This window comes from Doryrhamphus excisus, linkage group LG3 (assembly GCF_037039965.1).
Source record: "Doryrhamphus excisus strain RoL-2023G ecotype Guam linkage group LG3, RoL_Dexc_Guam_v1.1, whole genome shotgun sequence".
NCBI lineage: Eukaryota > Metazoa > Chordata > Actinopteri > Syngnathiformes > Syngnathidae > Doryrhamphus > Doryrhamphus excisus.
The window spans coordinates 5,687,918-5,704,734 of record NC_136359.1 but is presented as its reverse complement, the minus strand read 5'-3'; the positions used below and the strand labels follow the sequence as shown (position 1 = coordinate 5,704,734).

The window sequence follows — 16,817 nt, the reverse complement described above, 5'->3', positions numbered from 1 at the left end:
AATGTAATATTGTGTCTACTTGGACTAAATATTGTTCCTTGTCTATGAAATGCTTTACTGTTTCTAAATACGTATGCATTCTGTCTAAATAAGCCACTTCATTATCCACACATGCATACCTGAGGATTTTCAGGGCTTTGTGCACCTTGCCCACCCCCAGAGCGCGCATGGCCAAATCGGACCACAGCTCTTGTTCGGTGCGCTGCAGCTGCCTCCCCAGACGACGCAGGCCGGCCTCGGTGGAGATGGTCTTGGTCTTGCCGTCGGGATCGTTGGCCACCACCGGCGCGGCCGCGACCTTGCTCTCGGATGAGCGTTTCCCACATGTTCCCTCGTAGGCGGCGATGTGGTGCTCCTGTATTTGTTTGCGTATGTTGCCATCTTCATATTCGGAGGGGGTGATGAAGAGATCAAAATCCTCCTGAAAAGTAGGGCATGTTAAGATCAACGGAAAATAGCGCAACACTTTGAGGTGTGGGACATTCACCTGCAAATGGCCGATGACCTTGAATGTGCTCAGGTTGTTTTCGCACTCTATGCTTTTAAGAGTATCATCTGTAGGACACGTGAAAGATGGGAATCACTCTTGGATGTTGATGGGCTTCCTTGTGATTTAGTAGCTACCGTAGAGCAGTGATTTTCAACCACTGTGCCGCGGCACACTAGTGGACCTTGAGAAACCGTCAGGTGTGCCGTGAGGAATTATCCAATATCACTTTTTATAATTAACATTTATCATCATTTGTAAATGTGTCAATAGTGTCAATAGTATACATGGACCCAAATATTCCAATTGCATTTGGTTTATTTGCTCAAACGGAAAGAATTGAACGGGGATGGAATATTCCTTTAACCAATCCGATTGAGGTATCTTGTACCCGCTCAAACGGAAAGTTGTCAGGGTGCGTTCTTCTTTGTAGTGTTTTTCTTCTTCTGTTGTTTATTGGCGGTTGGCAAGCAGCTTTCGTATGCATTACCGCCATCTGTGAAACAGAATCTAAACCCTTCTATACTTTATTCACAAGTGCAGTTTTATTACAAAAAGAAAATATATATCGATATAAAACATGTCCGGAGTTTAGTTATAAAATATTAGCAAGATTGAATTTGATCTTTTCCTGTTTAAATTTATCCCGGGTGCGTTCTTTCAGCGCATGCTCAGATATGACGTAACACGCAGATCCAGATGTTCTTCACTTTTAAAAATGGAGGCGAGCAATCGGCACTGGACTAAGCAAAGTTTGTTTTTGATTTAAACTAAATTTCAAGACTGGACGAAGGAAAAACCGGCAATACGGAGTTATTCCAACAAGTGGAAGAAAAACTCGGGGAAGTCTGTATCACGTGATGTTAATGTTTTACTATGAATGCCCCATTGACTATTCTGTTGGATTATAGCGGCGCATGTAGATGAAAGATTGGAATATTCCTTTCCATGTATACTATTGTTTTCGGAAAGCTCATTTGGAAAGAGGAAAAATTTCTCATGTAAACGTGGCTAATTTACTTTAGTGTATTTCTGGGTTATTTCTCTGGTTTTTTTTGTCAATATTCAGCCAAAAATAAAAAAAAGTGAGGAAGAATTATGGCACACTGTCCATCATGGACAATGTTCTTTAATGGGACACACACTCGAGGTGGGAGATTTCTGAAACGATGCTGAGACAAGTGGCCTGTAATCTTCCCGTTACATTTCGTTTTTCGCTGTCACTGTAAACAAGGAAGTGAGGATGTGAGCACGCTACTCAGGGTACACATTTGATTGGTGGAAATGACTATAATTAGCAAATGGTTGAAGAGTTTGTTTTTGATTCAAACTAAATTTCAAGACTGGACAGACGAAAATAAGTGAAAGAAAAACTTGGGGAAGTCGGTATCACGTGATGTTGATGTTTACGTTTTACTGGGCATGCCCTATTGACTATTCTGTTAAATTTTCACGGCGCATGTAGACAAGAGATTGGAATATTCTTTTCTATGGATACCATTGTTTCCCGAAAGGTCATTCGGAAAGAGAAAAACTTGTCACGGCTACTGTGGAGTGTCTGTGGTGTGAAGACTGGCAGAGCAATGTAATATTGGTCCGTGTGGCAACACCTACCTTGTTCCTCTGATAGACTTATTGATGCACGTGTGAGGTCGTGGTGACATTTTGTAACATTTTTGGTTAGTGGTGTGCCACAGGATTTTTTTCCAATGTAAAAAAAACGTGCCGTGGCTCAAAAAAGGTTGAAAATCACTGCTGTAGAGTAAATCAGTAAATCAGGTACTTACCTTTCTGTAATGCAAGCTGGTATTTCAGTGCCTCCACCATCACCTGAGCAGTCACCATCTTCTGTTTCTTGTGCTAACATAGACAAGCACATGGGGGGCAACCCCTCCAATTTCATGAACGCTCAACTAGCAGGCATGTTTGTGAATATTCACTTGATGTCACAATATAAAAAATATACACTACTGCTAAAAATGTTTGGGATCACTTGGAATTTTTTTGGGGCCAGTCTGAGATATGGCTTTTTCTTGGCAATCCTGCCATAAAGTCCAGCATCCTGACGGGTACTATTTAGTGCAGGTGACGACCTGTCTTAAACTACACACTCTCAGTTATTTGTCTTCTTGCACAGTTGTGCAGCGTTTTTCTGTCCTTGTTAGACCCAGTTTGTGCTGCTCTCTGAAGGGAGTAGTTAACAGCATGGTAAGAGATTTTAGTTTTAGTTTAGATTTTTAGATGGCTTTTCTAATCATCTATTAGCCTTATAAAATGATGAACTTAGTAGCTACCGTAGAGCATGTGCACGTGTATATAATCACTTTTAGCTTCAAACAGCTAAAATAATGCATAAGGCTAAAACATAACCAATTAGCTAAAAATGTCATCCAATACTTCTCTACAAGAGAAAGGAAATATAATCTCAAGGAAGAACTACATTTGAAACACTTATATGCTAGGACTACGTTAAAAAGCCATAGCATTTCAGTATGTGGAATCAAACTATGGAATGGATTGAGCAAGACCCTCAAACAATGCACAACGATGAGCCAATTCAAGAAACAATACAAGCAGTTGATGTTTGCTAAATACAAGGATGAAGAGTCTTGAACCAGTCATGATGTGCTATACAGTAAAGTCTCGTTATATCGATATTCTCGGGAGTCGGAAAAAATACCGATATAACCGGACTATCCAGATATCCGATCCTGCGCCGAACTGCATTAAAAGTGGGGAATAATGCACTCGACATTGTTCTATAGTATAGAACAATGTCGAGCAGCTTAAATCAATCTTCCAGTCAACTTTCTTTTTCACACTTCCACCACCAGAGCGCAGCACACACACCGATTCCCATGCCTGCAAAAGAAGAACGAACTGCGTTCGTGGTTTCTCTCGTGTGTATAGATTCCATACAGGCATGTGTTTGGCCAGCTATGTGGGGCGGGTTGAGCAAGACCTGTGAACCAGGAAGTGCGGGAATCGGTGTGTGTGCTGCGCTCTGGTGGTGGAAGTGTGAAAAATAAAGTTGACTGGAAGCAGCCGTTCGCCGTGTTCTTTTTTGGTATTGAAATCCTTAAGCAAAGATTGATTTAAGCTGCTTTTGTATCGATATAAGCAGACCAAATTGGCTGGCGGGAGATGAAAAGGGCATCGTAGTAACCGGATTATCATAATAACCGGGTATCGTACTAACGGAACTAATTATATCATAAAAGACTAGAAATTTGCCGGGAAATGCAAATAGTATCGTAATAAGTAGTAATTCGTTATAACCAATATCGATATAACGAGACTTTACTGTATATATCCCTATATTGACACTTACTATGGTACCCATTATGTCATTGTATGATCATATCATCTCGTACTTTGGTACGTGACAAAAAATAAAAATAAATTAAATTAAAAAAAATAAAAAATTTAATACAAATAAAATAATAAATAATACCAAATAATAATAATAAAAATAAAAATAGAATACATATAAAAAAATTAATTATATTATGAAAGCAGGAAGTGAACAAATGTAACAGTTACTGATTGTAAAATTACCAGATTGAGGGGTAGTATTTAATAAGCTTTGCTTCTTCCTACTCCTTTTGGACATGTGGAACTGTGAACTGATTATGGGATGCACTCAATTGTAATCTGATGCATGTTCAAATGAAAAAATACCATTACCATTACCATAACTTGGATTAGCAGCCATACCAGGAAATTGATACAGAGGACTGACAGTTATTGATAGTAGGCCTCTATGCAAAAATGTAGATCGTTCTTTGAAAATCATCTGATTAATTTTAATTGTTTGTGAAATGGAAAAAAATGTTAGTGAAATGCATGAAAATGTGTTTTTCTTTGGAAAACAAAGACATTTGCAAGTGATCCCAAACTTTTGAGCGGTATATTAAAAGAACAGCAAATCTCTTATTGAAATGTATATAACTTGTTAGCACATCTATATTTTTTTTTTCCAAAAAAAAGACTTCATCTTCACCTCCTCAGATAGGTGGTCTTTGTCCTCCAGCTGCAGCATAGCCCAGGATGTGAGACGCTCCATCACACACTCCACCTCTGCAGCCGGTAGCTTCCTCAGCGCCACGACGCACTCTTCTCTCTTAAAATACAACAACAAAAAAAATATAAATCACGTTGTTATTTCAAATGAAAAATGCAGACATTAACATGTTTCACACACATACCGTGCCTCGGCGTATCAGCTGGGTGAGATACAAGTAGTGGATCTCTGACTTTGGAAGCTTGTACACTTGCGCCAAAGTCAGGACGTCGTCGAGGCACGTTGGCGAGTCTTGCTTGAGAATGTACCTGACTAACGTCTACCAGAAACATCAGGCGAGGTTTAAAGACAGAAATGCATCAGAAATGAATAACGGTAGTATATTACCATGACTTGACCTCTATTTGAGAGGCTGTAGTTGCGGATGCCGTAGCCCCCGAGGAGTTTGCGGATTTCCATCAGACAGTAGCTCTCCTTTAGAAGGGCCTGTCTGTTGGAGCAAAAGAAGGAAAAATAATCATGAAAATCAGAGAAACTACAAATGGAAGCTGATGGGACAGTTCAGTGACTTACTTTGGGCCGTTCATGTCCAGGAACTGCTGAACCAGCTTTTCCACCACATCACTCCAGGGTAAGACAGCTTTCTGCATGATCTCCAGCACCGCTTCCACCATCAGCTGCAGGGAACGAGGGGAAGAGTTACAAATCAGTCCAAAACAGTCCAAGAGTGGCAAGTGTGCCTCAAATTGAAAATAATTCTTTTTTTTTTTTTTTTTAATGGTTGCGTAAGGGCTGCACGGCGGTTGAGTGGTCTGTGCAGACCTCACCACAGCTAGGAGACCTGAGTTCAATGCCATCCTCTGCCATCTCCAGGGGTCTCAAACTCAATTTACTTCGGGGCCACTGGAGCTCGGGTCTGGGTGAGACTGGGCCGCATCAGGTTTTCCAAAAAAAAAAACCCAAAAACGCTTTTATTAAAAACAAAAAAAAACTTAGCTTTGGTTCCAATTTTCTACAAGAAAAGCTCTGATAAAACATTCCACTGTTCTCAAATATCTTACTTTTTATTTTTCTACACAAAATAAGACGAAAAATAAATAAACAAATCAAGAATAAAGAAAATCAATCAATCAGTAATAAATAAATAAATATAATAATAATAATAATAATAAAACGGCAAATAATAAAAACTTGCCACATATAGTTGGTGGGTAGACAAATTATTTTTTATACTCTTTTTATTTACAACATATTGCGCAACTGCAGGGTCTTGAGATACATGCTAACTCGCAAGCTAGAGAGCTAGCGACCTAAACGGTAGCCTTCAAGTTATTTCCTTTAAACTTAAATAGCCAAAAACTTACCACTTCCACACGGATAGGGAGGATAACTATTAACAGTTATTTAACCTTTAACATGAACATTAATCAAACGTAATAATTTTTTCTGGGTACATGATACCATACAGCATCCATATCAAACTTGCACGGACCGCACTAACATTAAACTTTCATATCAAGGCGGGGGCCTCAAACCAGTGACCTGCGGGCCACATTTGGCCCGCGGACCGCACGTTTGAGTCCCCTGGCCATCTCTGTGTGGAGTTTGCATCTTCTCCCCTTGCATGCGTGGGTTTTCTCCGGGTACTCCGGTTTCCTCCCACATTCCAAAAACATGCTAGGTTAATTGGCAACTCCAAATTGTCCATAGGTATGAATGTGAGTGTGAATGGTTGTTTGTCTATATATGCCCTGTGATTGGCTGGCCACCAGTCGAGGGTTTACCCCGCCTCTCGCCCCAAGACAGCTGGGATAGGCTCCAGCACACCCCGCAACCCTTGTGAGGATAAACAGTAGAAAATGAATGAATGAATGAATGGAAACGTAAATAGAATGTGTTGTGGGAGGGGTTCTGCAGCTGTGAATACAGCAGAGGGCGCTGTCTCACAACTCAGAAATCAATTCACTAAATATTATCCAGCAGGAAGATGCTTGGACAGGATGTGATGTTGTGCAACTACATCAGGGGTCTCAAACTCAATTTACCTGGGGACCACCGGAGCTAGGTTCTGGGTGAAGCCGGGCCGCATCAGGTTTAAAAAAAAAAAACCAAAACGCATTTATTGAAAACTGGGAAAAAAATCAAATAAAAAAAAAAAACTAGCTTCAATGCTTTTGCTTCTGCTATACCCTACACTTTTTCAGTACTTTGGTTCCGGTTTCCCACACCAAAATATCTGATAAAACATTCCACTGTTCTCAAATATCTTAATTTTTATTTTTCTATACACAAAATAAGATAAAAATAAATAAATAAACAAAGAATAAAGACAATAAATCAATCAATCAGTAATAAATAAGTAAAATAATAATAAAACAGAAAATAAGAAAAACGTAAGAAACCACATACAGTTGGTAGAGAAATATTTTTTTTCAGATTCAAATGTACAGTATTAACAGTTATTTAACCTTTAACATGAACATTAATGAAACTTAATAATTTTACCCAATTAGCAAGTTAGCATCGTACTCAGTTCCATCTGCGAGCAGCGTCGTAACTTTAACAACATGTTTGATGAGATGCTTTATCTCGACGTGTATTTTACGTTTTATTCCAAATCATTTCCTGCATTTATTTGTACCCAGCGTCATAAGCCTTTAGCTTCATTGCTAATCCAAAGCAAAACAAGGCGTTGGTTAATTGTGTCCGGTGTGCACACAGCTTTAAGCTTTAAGTCATTTCAACATTAAACTTTGGTATCAAGGTGGGGGCCTCAAACTAGCCCGCGGGCCGCGGTTTGAGACCCCTGAACTACATGTTTTATGTACAATGCTGAATACGATATGCCTGTAATTGTTTCTTAATGTGTGCAACTGAATTGAAAATGTGTTTCAAAACTGTGAGAGGCATATTTAAAAGTTGCCATTATTAGGGATTATTAGCATTTTATCGCTGAGGTCATGTTCCAAGACCTGCTCTATTGTACATTTCACCAATTGCCACAGGACGTTACAAGGAAATGTACTTACATTGGTATCAGTCATGCATCCCAGGACAGCCACTGCTTTGGCTTGCCATCCTGTGAAAAGGGTTGTGGTTTGAGAGCTGCAACACAGCAGATCCTGGCAAAACATAATTCATAAAAACACATATTTACAAATGAAAACTGTTCATGTAATTTCACATTATTGATGGGTACTGTACCTTGATATACTGTAACAGAAGCTCATCCAAAGAAATGTGATGCTCCTCAGCATAAGGCAGGATGTTGTTGTTGACGGTGGCGGAGATCAGCTCCGGCGCCGCCACTTTGTCAAGCATTAGGAAAGCCACCCGGCGTACATTTCCCTTAAATTGATTCAATGCTTCAATTAACAAAATAAAATTAGCACCAAGTAAAAAAAAAATTGTTTGTGGCAAACAATTGTGGCAGTAGGCAACCTCCTGGTGTAGTTTTTTTTTACTCCACAAGATGGCAATAAAGGCATTTGAAGTACCATGAGCGGGCAGAATTTTCTGAACCCATCGGTAAAACGTCGGTATGGTCATTGGTGTGAAAGTCATGCTATTAATGCCGGCTCAGCAGTTTGCTCCTTACTGCGTTGCACTTGGTTCTGTTACTGAGTAATATGTGGTCAAACAAAGCTTTTTTTTCTTTACACTTTCTCATGCACTCAAAATCATGACTCGTCTCTCATCATTAATCATTCCTTGAACTAGAATTCAATATGAATAAATGAAATGTTTTCTTAGTTATGGCACAGTTTATTTAGTTCATTCTTATGATTAAAATGCTTAATTCAGAGCTGCACGGTGGTCGAGTGGTTAGCGCGCAGACCTCACAGCTAGGAGACCCGTGTTCAATTCCATATCGGCCATATTGTGTGTAGAGTTTGCATGTTCTCCCCGTGCATGCGTGGCTTTTCTCCGGGTACTCCGGTTTCCTCCCACATTCCAAAAATGTGAATGGTTGTTTGTCTATATGTGCCCTGTGATTGGCTGGCCACCAGTCCAGGGTGTACCCTGCCTCTCGCCCAAAGACAGCTGGGATAGGCTCCAGCACCCCCCGCGACCCTCGTGAGGAAAAAGCGGTACAAAATGAATGAATGAATGAATAATTCGATATAATCAACTGACTTACAAAGAACGCTAAAATCATCACACAGCAACTTAACACTCAAAAGGTTGCTAAGTCGTGTACAATACTAGTAGCAATCATGCATTTCATTGGATATGGCTGACGAGGCGCTGTAGTGATTCATCAGCTGCCTCTGTCCACCAGAGGGAGTTATGTTATCCAGGGACAAAATGCATGATGGGGAGCCCTTAAAATGGGTGTTTATTATTTTAAACTTGCATTGGTACCCTCATAAGGATAAGCGGTAGAAAATGAATGAATGCTTAATTGATGCCATTAATACACCCATTTGCTTAAATGTGCATTTCCTTACTCATAATAGGCCATATTGGACCCTGAAACAGTGCTCATTTATGAATTAATATTTGAAAACCACAATAGAAAAAGCGTGTGATATTGAAACCACAACATTGCAAGAGACGACTATACTATTAAAGTTCATACTTAGAAGCTATGAGTTAAGTCTACAATTGACAATGAACCCTCTTATCAGTGTAGGTAAATAAAGGCTGTAATGACAGCATTTCTGGTGTCATTTCTAGTTCCTATTAAACAACTGGTCCGTCACTATGAATGCCTTGAACAAAATGGGAGTGCACTACTTGGCTGCAGCCAGCAGAGGCGCTGGTGAGTCAGTCTCAACTAATTTGCTGTACTAGAAGAAGAACATGACGTCCCCGTCAGCCTCGGTACTGTGAGCTACTTCGTCTCTCAGCGTTCGCACGGTATAGAAAAGCCCCCACAAACCTTCTCAAACTCTGAGAGTGAAAGTCTGCAGTTATATTTCCTGTGCAGGTCAAGCAACTGACGCAGGTTGGACACCAGGGTTGTGAGTTTTTTCACCTCTTCTGAGCCACCATTGGCACCCTTTGAGAAAAGAGCACAATAGGACATAATGTGTGCTAGTAAATGTAATAATAATAATCATCATCATGACATGATAACTTACAGATTTCATCAGTGACCATAAAGATGGCAGTCCGAGCTGGGCCAGGTCCAAACCGTTCTGGGGCCAAGCACCCTGGAAAAAAAATATTTAACCGATATTGTCAACTTCCTTCAAGCGCGGAAAGACATTTCCACCTCCTGAGTTGTAGCGCTACCTTTTCTGTTAACTCCAAATTGCGTGCCCGCTGCTCTATCCATCTGGCCAGGATTCTCTGTGACAAGGACAGGTTTACATAGCCTGGAACTGAAGGTGGGTGTTTTTCAAGGTATCCCAACCTGTCCTGCTGGCAGAACTCTTCCCACAAAAGGAAGAAACACCGTCCTAAACCAAGGGCACAGGTCCTGGGATGGCAGAACCTCTGGGATGGCATCGAGGACGGCCTGGAGGCTGCGCTCACTGAAATCAGCGGCAATCTGGCCCTGGACCAAAATATTACATGAGTGCTTCCCAAACTTTTCACAGTTGCATAACCCCTTCAGATATATGACTGGAAGTCATGTACCCCCTAACCCCCCGACATATTATACGTCTTTAGCGACCTATACCAGGAAGATCATTAAGATCATTTTTTTAAAAAAAGATTAAAGACGCACCTTTTTAATCAGGCTTTTAAGTCATAGTTTTAAACTTTTCTTATGTTTTTATCTTTTTAGTCCTATTTTATGCTCTTAGTCTTCAGCTTTTAACTCCAGTGTTTTGTTTTTATCTTTTTAGTCCTATTTTTTTTTGCTCTTGGTCTTCAGCTTTTAACTCCAGTGTTATGTTTTTATCTTTTTAGTCCTATTTTATGCTCTTAGTCTTCAGCTTTTAACTCCAGTGTTTTGTTTTTATCTTTTTATTCCTTTTTTTTTTTTGCTCTTGGTCTTCAGCATTTAACTCAAGTGTTTTGTTTTTATCTTTTTAGTCCTATTTTTTGCTCTTGGTCTTCAGCTTTTAACTCCAGTGTTATGTTTTTATCTTTTTAGTCCTATTTTATGCTCTTAGTCTTCAGCTTTTAACTCCAGTGTTTTGTTTTTATCTTTTTAGTCCTATTTTTTTGCTCTTGGTCTTCAGCTTTTAACTCCAGTGTTTTGTTTTTATCTTTTTAGTCCTTTTTTTTTTTTGCTCTTGGTCTTCAGCTTTTAACTCAAGTGTTTTGTTTTTATCTTTTTAGTCCTATTTTTTGCTCTTGGTCTTCAGCTTTTAACTCCAGTGTTATGTTTTTATCTTTTTAGTCCTATTTTATGCTCTTAGTCTTCAGCTTTTAACTCCAGTGTTTTGTTTTTATCTTTTTAGTCCTATTTTTTTGCTCTTGGTCTTCAGCTTTTAACTCCAGTGTTATGTTTTTATCTTTTTAGTCCTATTTTATGCTCTTAGTCTTCAGCTTTTAACTCCAGTGTTTTGTTTTTATCTTTTTAGTCCAATTTTTTGCTCTTGGTCTTCAGTTTTTAACTCCAGTGTTATGTTTTTATCTTTTTAGTCCTATTTTTTTGCTCTTGGTCTTCAGCTTTTAACTCCAGTGTTTTGTTTTTATCTTTTTAGTCCTATTTTTTTGCTCTTGGTCTTCAGCTTTTAACTCCAGTGTTATGTTTTTATCTTTTTAGTCCTATTTTTTTGCTCTTGGTCTTCAGCTTTTAATTCCAGTGTTATGTTTTTATCTTTTTAGTCCTATTTTATGCTCTTAGTTTTCAGCTTTTAACTCCAGTGTTTTGTTTTTATCTTTTTAGTCCTATTTTTTTGCTCTAGGTCTTCAGCTTTTAACTCCAGTGTTGTGTTTTTATCTTTTTAGTCCTATTTTATGCTCTTAGTCTTCAGCTTTTAAATCCAGTGTTTTGTTTTTATCTTTTTAGTCCTATTTTTTTTGTTGCTCTTGGTCTTCAGCTTTTAACGCTAGTGTTATGTTTTTATCTTTTTAGTCCTATTTTATGCTCTTAGTCTTCAGGTTTTAACTCCAGTGTTTTGTTTTTATCTTTTTAGTCCTATTTTTTTGCTCTTGGTCTTCAGCTTTTAACTCCAGTGTTATGTTTTTATCTTTTTAGTCCTATTTTTTTGCTCTTGGTCTTCAGCTTTTAACTCCAGTGTTTTGTTTTTATCTTGTTAGTCCTATTTTTGCTATTGGTCTTCAGCTTTTAACTCCAGTGTTTTGTTTTTATCTTTTTGGTCCTATTTTTTTGCTCTTGGTCTTCAGCTTTTCACGCCAGTGTTTTGTTTTTATCTTTTTAGTCCTATTTTATGCTCTTAGTCTTCAGCTTTTAACTCCAGTTTTTTGTTTTTATCTTGTTAGTCCCGTTTTATGCTCTTAGTCTTCAGCTTTTAACTCCAGTGTTTTGTTTTTATGTTTTTAGTCCTATTTTTTTTGCTCTTGGTCTTCAGCTTTTAACTCCAGTGTTTTGTTTTTATCTTTTTAGTCCAATTTTTTTGCTCTTGGTCTTCAACTTTTAACTCCAGTGTTACGTTTTTATCTTTTTAGTCCTATTTTATGTTCTTAGTCTTCAGCTTTTAACTCCAGTGTTTTGTTTTTATCTTTTTAGTCCTATTTTTTTTGTTGCTCTTGGTCTTCAGCTTTTAACTCTAGTGTTATGTTTTTATCTTTTTAGTCCTATTTTATGCTCTTAGTCTTCAGGTTTTAACTCCAGTGTTTTGTTTTTATCTTTTTAGTCCTATTTTTTTGCTCTTGGTCTTCAGCTTTTAACTCCAGTGTTTCCTCAGGGGGGGTCCTCCACACTGGGGGCTGTGTCGGGTCTGCTGAGGGGGTGCCATCCTTGGGTCCCTTCAACCCGGCCGGCTGGGGGTTCCTCCCTTTAATGTGGGGGTCCGCCCGTCTGTCGGAGTCGGGGGGCCCGGGTGCTGGTCCTCCGATGGCACGGCCTGCAGGTCCTCCCAGTGTGGACGGCCCCAAAGGTGGCGTTTCCTTGTTCCTCAGTGCCATGCCATGTCTCCCTACTGTGTGTGATTGTGTGATTGTGTGTGCGTATGTGTGTGTGTCTAGTATGGAGGGTGGAAAGGAGGGGCTTTCTTTTGTTTGTTTTTTCCTTTTAATTATGGTAATTGTTTTAATTCTGTAAAGCACTTTGTGTTGCATGTCTTTGCAGGAAAAGTGCTATACCAATAAAGTTGATTTGATTTGAACATCTGTGTGGGTTTGTCTTATTAATTGCCGCATCTGAAACAAGGTGGCAGTAGCAGCATTCCAAGTCTGATGAGTGGTTGGCATGCAGGAGTTTACCTAGCTCTGTGTGCGCTTTCAAATATTGGTACGATTAAATAGCTGTTGGCGTGAAACTCATTCATGTTACACTTCCCATGGTGTCGTTTACAAAGAACTCGTCAGTACTTTTAATGCTGGCTGAGCAGTTACAACATTGGTTGTGTTGCTGCTGTGTTGCGAAATACACTTTAACCTGAATGACCATGTGTTGAAAGGGAGCTATGCTTTCATACTATCCAGTTATCCCAATGACGGTTGGATGGTGATCATCACTCGTTCATTTCTCAGAGTGTATAAGGGTCTTCTGGGTACCTCATTTCGTAGCCAAAGGAGCTGTGCACCCCTCAAGTCTCCCTGTCTTAGGTGGGTCAAAATGTCTCCTAACATGTCTGTGTTGTTCAGGAACTCAATCCAGGCAATGCCACTGTGAATTAAAGAAAAAATAAAAATATACCACAATGGGCTTTGTTTCCAACAAACAGCAAATGCAGTAAAGACTGTGAAGGCCTTACTTGAATTGTTCCTGCCCATAAAGGCTGCAGAAGGTCCCCAGTCTGGCTAAAGCCTCTTGGACCTGCAAAGATGAGTACTGTGTGGCAGCGTAGTTCAGCATCTTCTCTGCGGTCTCAAAGGCCGGCCACGGAGCGGTGAGGCAATATTCCACCACGTACTGCTCATCCTAGACACGCGTGCAAAAAGACGATGGAAAAGACTCTCCAAAATATTCTTCATTGGGCTTGTCTTGTCACGCGGTGTCTTGAAAAGACACTCACGGCGATCTTCATCAGGTTGATCTCTGCCTCCTTCACAAGCTCCGACCACACTTCCTGCCCGTTGACGCCCACCGATGCTGAGGCCAGCTGCTCCAGTACGAAGCCCAGCTTCACTTTGTAGACAAGCTGAACAAAAAGCAGGAAAGTCTATCGGTTAGCACGCAGGCCTCACAGCAAGGAGATCAGGGTTCAATTCCACCCTCGGCCATCTCTGTGTGGAGTTTGCATGTTCTCCCCGTGCATGCGTGGGTTTTACTTTGGTTTCCTCCCACATTCCAAAAACATGCTAGGTTAATTGGCGACTCCAAATTGTCCATAGGTATGAATGTGAGTGTGAATGGTTGTTTGACTATATGTGCCCTGTGATTGGCTGGCCACCAGTCCAGAGTGTACCCCGCGTCTCGCCCCAAGACAGCTGGGATAGGCTCCAGCACCCCTGCGACACTCGTGAGGAAAAGCGGTAGAAAATGAATCATCGAATGAATAATAAATGCTCCAATAGCAGCACGGTGTGAGAGTGGTTAGCGCGCAGACCTCACAGCTAGGAGACCAGGGTTCAATTCCACCCTCGGCCATCTCTGTGTGGAGTTTGCATGTTCTCCGTGCATTCGTGGGTTTTCTCCGGGTCCTCCGGTTTCCTCCCACATTCCAAAAACATGCTAGGTTAATTGGCGCCTCCAAATTGTCCATAGGTATGAATGTGAGTGTGAATGGTTGTTTGTCTATATGTGCCCTGTGATTGGCTGGCCACCAGTCCAGGGTGTACCCCGCCTCTCGCCCCAAGACAGCTGGGATAGGCTCCAGCACGCCCCGCGACCCTCGTGAGGAAAAGCGGTAGAAAATGAATCAACGAATTAATGAATAATAAATGCTCCAATGGCAGCACAGACCTCACAGCTAGGAGACCAGGGTTCAATTCCACCCTCGGCCATCTCTGTGTGGAGTTTGCATGTTCTCCCCGTGCATGCGTGGGTTTTCTCCGGGTACTCCGGTTTCCTCCCACATTCCAAAAACATGCTAGGTTAATTGGCGACTCCAAATTGTCCATAGGTATGAATGTGAGTGTGAATGGTTGTTTGTCTATATGTGCCATGTGATTGGCTGGCGACCAGTCCAGGGTGTACCCCGCCTCTTGCTCCAAGACAGCTGGGATAGGCTCCAGCACCCCCGTGACCCTCGTGAGGATAAGCAGTAGAAAATGAATGAATGAATAATATAGCGTAAATGCTCCAATTGACATCTCCAGGTGTGTGGTCCATAAAACCAGTAGCACTTGGTCAAAAGTCATTGACATTGATGGCTCTGGCTGTAGGTAACCTCCAGATGTACACACCTGATCAAAATTTTAGGAATTTTGCAAGAAAATTGCAAGAATTTCCAGATCTTATGGAGCTTCAAAATGCACAAAGAAGAAACGGCAGGGAGATAAAAAATAGTCAGTTAATCATCTCAAAAATGGCTTTAGGCATGCTTGATGTTAGTTAGCTAGCTAGTGTTAGCTAGTGTTTCATGTAGGCTTCATGAAGGGCATCCATTGTCTGAACTGATGTCCATTGTTGTGAGCTTCCCTTGCCATCCTTCCTCAGATGTTCTCAGGTGGATTTAGTTCAGGGGAAGACGCAGGATGGTCCAAAGGAGTCAGCTTATTCCTCTGGAAGAAGTCCTTTGTGAGGTGTCATTACCACACAGACGAGGGCCTTCAGTAATGAGGGATGCCCCCCCTGCAACACCTCCTCATAGCCGGCTGCCATTTCACGCCCCTGCACAACCTGAAGCTCCATTGTTCCATTGAAGGATCATGATGGTGCCCATGATGGGATCTCCTTGTCACGTTGGAAGCCATCACGGCCGTCAACGTTACATTTTTTCTTCACAAATTCAAATTCCCAACAGGCAAAAGCAGACAAGGCCTTATTTTGTTCCTATAAACCTTCTCCCAAGAAGCTACCTTATGGTTATTGGCCTGCATTTGGCACCGGTAAGAGGATGGTTGGGCCGAGGATGGTCCTGTGTTTTGATGGGATCCTGCGGCTCTGGGTTGATTTCATTTTTTCTTGGCTCTACCGCTTGACTTTTATGTTCCTTAAGCCTCAGGGTGTTTGAAGAAGTCTGAAATGACCCGCTTACACGTCTAACCTCAGCAGCAATGGCGCGCTGCGAGAGGCCTCGCTTATTTATGCAGCTCAACAATCCCACCACAAAAAGAGAAAGCATCTTTGCCTTTGCGATCAAGAGATCATCAAGTGAGAAAAATGCCATTCAATTCGGCTTTTAGAGGCTGTGCTCTTCAACTTTTCATCAGCCTATAAAACTAGCTTCTTCTTTTTGCATTTTGAAGCTCTATTTACAATAATTATTCCACAGGAAGAGGGACACAAACGTACTTCTAAATCCAGTTCAAAGGCCGTGGCAAACCTTTCCGCCTCTTCAAATTTGTGCTTGTGCAGAAGTCGACTCAGCCTGGAAAGAAGTGACATGAATAATCACATGAATAACAACAAGGGTGTAAATATTACAGCGTGGCGCTGAAATGACCAACCTGTTCTCAGGTATGGCCTCAGTCATGCATCGCACGACGACAGATGATACACACTCTTCCTGACTGAATGATGGAAAAAGGAATTGGTTTGCCTTAGTATTGAGCTGAATATTACAAAATAAAAATAAAAAAAAACACAATTCACCTTTCTGAGGCCGTACCAATCCCTTCTGCAAAATAAATGGTGTCCTGGAATAAAAGACATTGCATATTATGATGTGCCGATATTTTCATATGCAAAGGTTGAAACCATTCACAGTGAACACCAGTGATGGGAATACTTTTTTCAGTAACAGATAATCTAACTAATTACTTTTACTGTCAGCATAACATCGTTACCATTTGACACTCCGTTACTGCACGTTACTGAAGCCGCCTAAAAATATATCACCGACTTCATAACTAATCTGCAGCGCAAGTGAGAGTGTGAGAGTGTTGCAGAGCGACAAGTGGGGGAGTGAGACAACCACATAAGCAATGAGGATTGGCTCAGGTTTTAGTAAGATTGCGTTTTCAGCCAATCAGAGAAGGGTGGGCGGGTGTTTAGAGCACATAAGCAATGAGGCTTGGCTAAATTTTAGTAAAATTGCGTTTTCAGCCAATCAGAGAACTTGGGTGGGCGGGTGTTTAGAGCAAGTCCAAAGTGCGACAGCATAGCGAGAGATGGCGAGTGAGGAGGACTCTAGTGAGAAGACGGAATTTGCCAAATGGAAGTATAGA

General features: G+C 40.9%; 1 protein-coding gene across 1 annotated transcript in view; it reads right to left on the bottom strand.

Moving 5' to 3' along the window:
* kntc1 (kinetochore associated 1) overlaps positions 1–16,817 on the bottom strand; it is a 49,814-nt gene that overhangs the window by 25,659 nt on the left and 7,338 nt on the right. The window contains exons 13-31 of the mRNA XM_078789515.1: positions 16,243–16,286; positions 16,098–16,160; positions 15,943–16,018; positions 13,559–13,684; positions 13,298–13,464; positions 13,098–13,209; positions 9,874–10,017; positions 9,753–9,809; positions 9,599–9,670; positions 9,397–9,516; positions 7,716–7,859; positions 7,541–7,633; positions 5,085–5,188; positions 4,899–5,001; positions 4,696–4,830; positions 4,491–4,610; positions 2,275–2,347; positions 488–555; positions 120–421 (exon numbers count right to left, since the gene is read on the bottom strand). Coding sequence (XP_078645641.1) covers positions 120–421; positions 488–555; positions 2,275–2,347; positions 4,491–4,610; positions 4,696–4,830; positions 4,899–5,001; positions 5,085–5,188; positions 7,541–7,633; positions 7,716–7,859; positions 9,397–9,516; positions 9,599–9,670; positions 9,753–9,809; positions 9,874–10,017; positions 13,098–13,209; positions 13,298–13,464; positions 13,559–13,684; positions 15,943–16,018; positions 16,098–16,160; positions 16,243–16,286 — 2,123 coding nt within the window. The remainder of the gene's footprint in view (positions 1–119; positions 422–487; positions 556–2,274; positions 2,348–4,490; positions 4,611–4,695; positions 4,831–4,898; positions 5,002–5,084; positions 5,189–7,540; positions 7,634–7,715; positions 7,860–9,396; positions 9,517–9,598; positions 9,671–9,752; positions 9,810–9,873; positions 10,018–13,097; positions 13,210–13,297; positions 13,465–13,558; positions 13,685–15,942; positions 16,019–16,097; positions 16,161–16,242; positions 16,287–16,817) is intronic.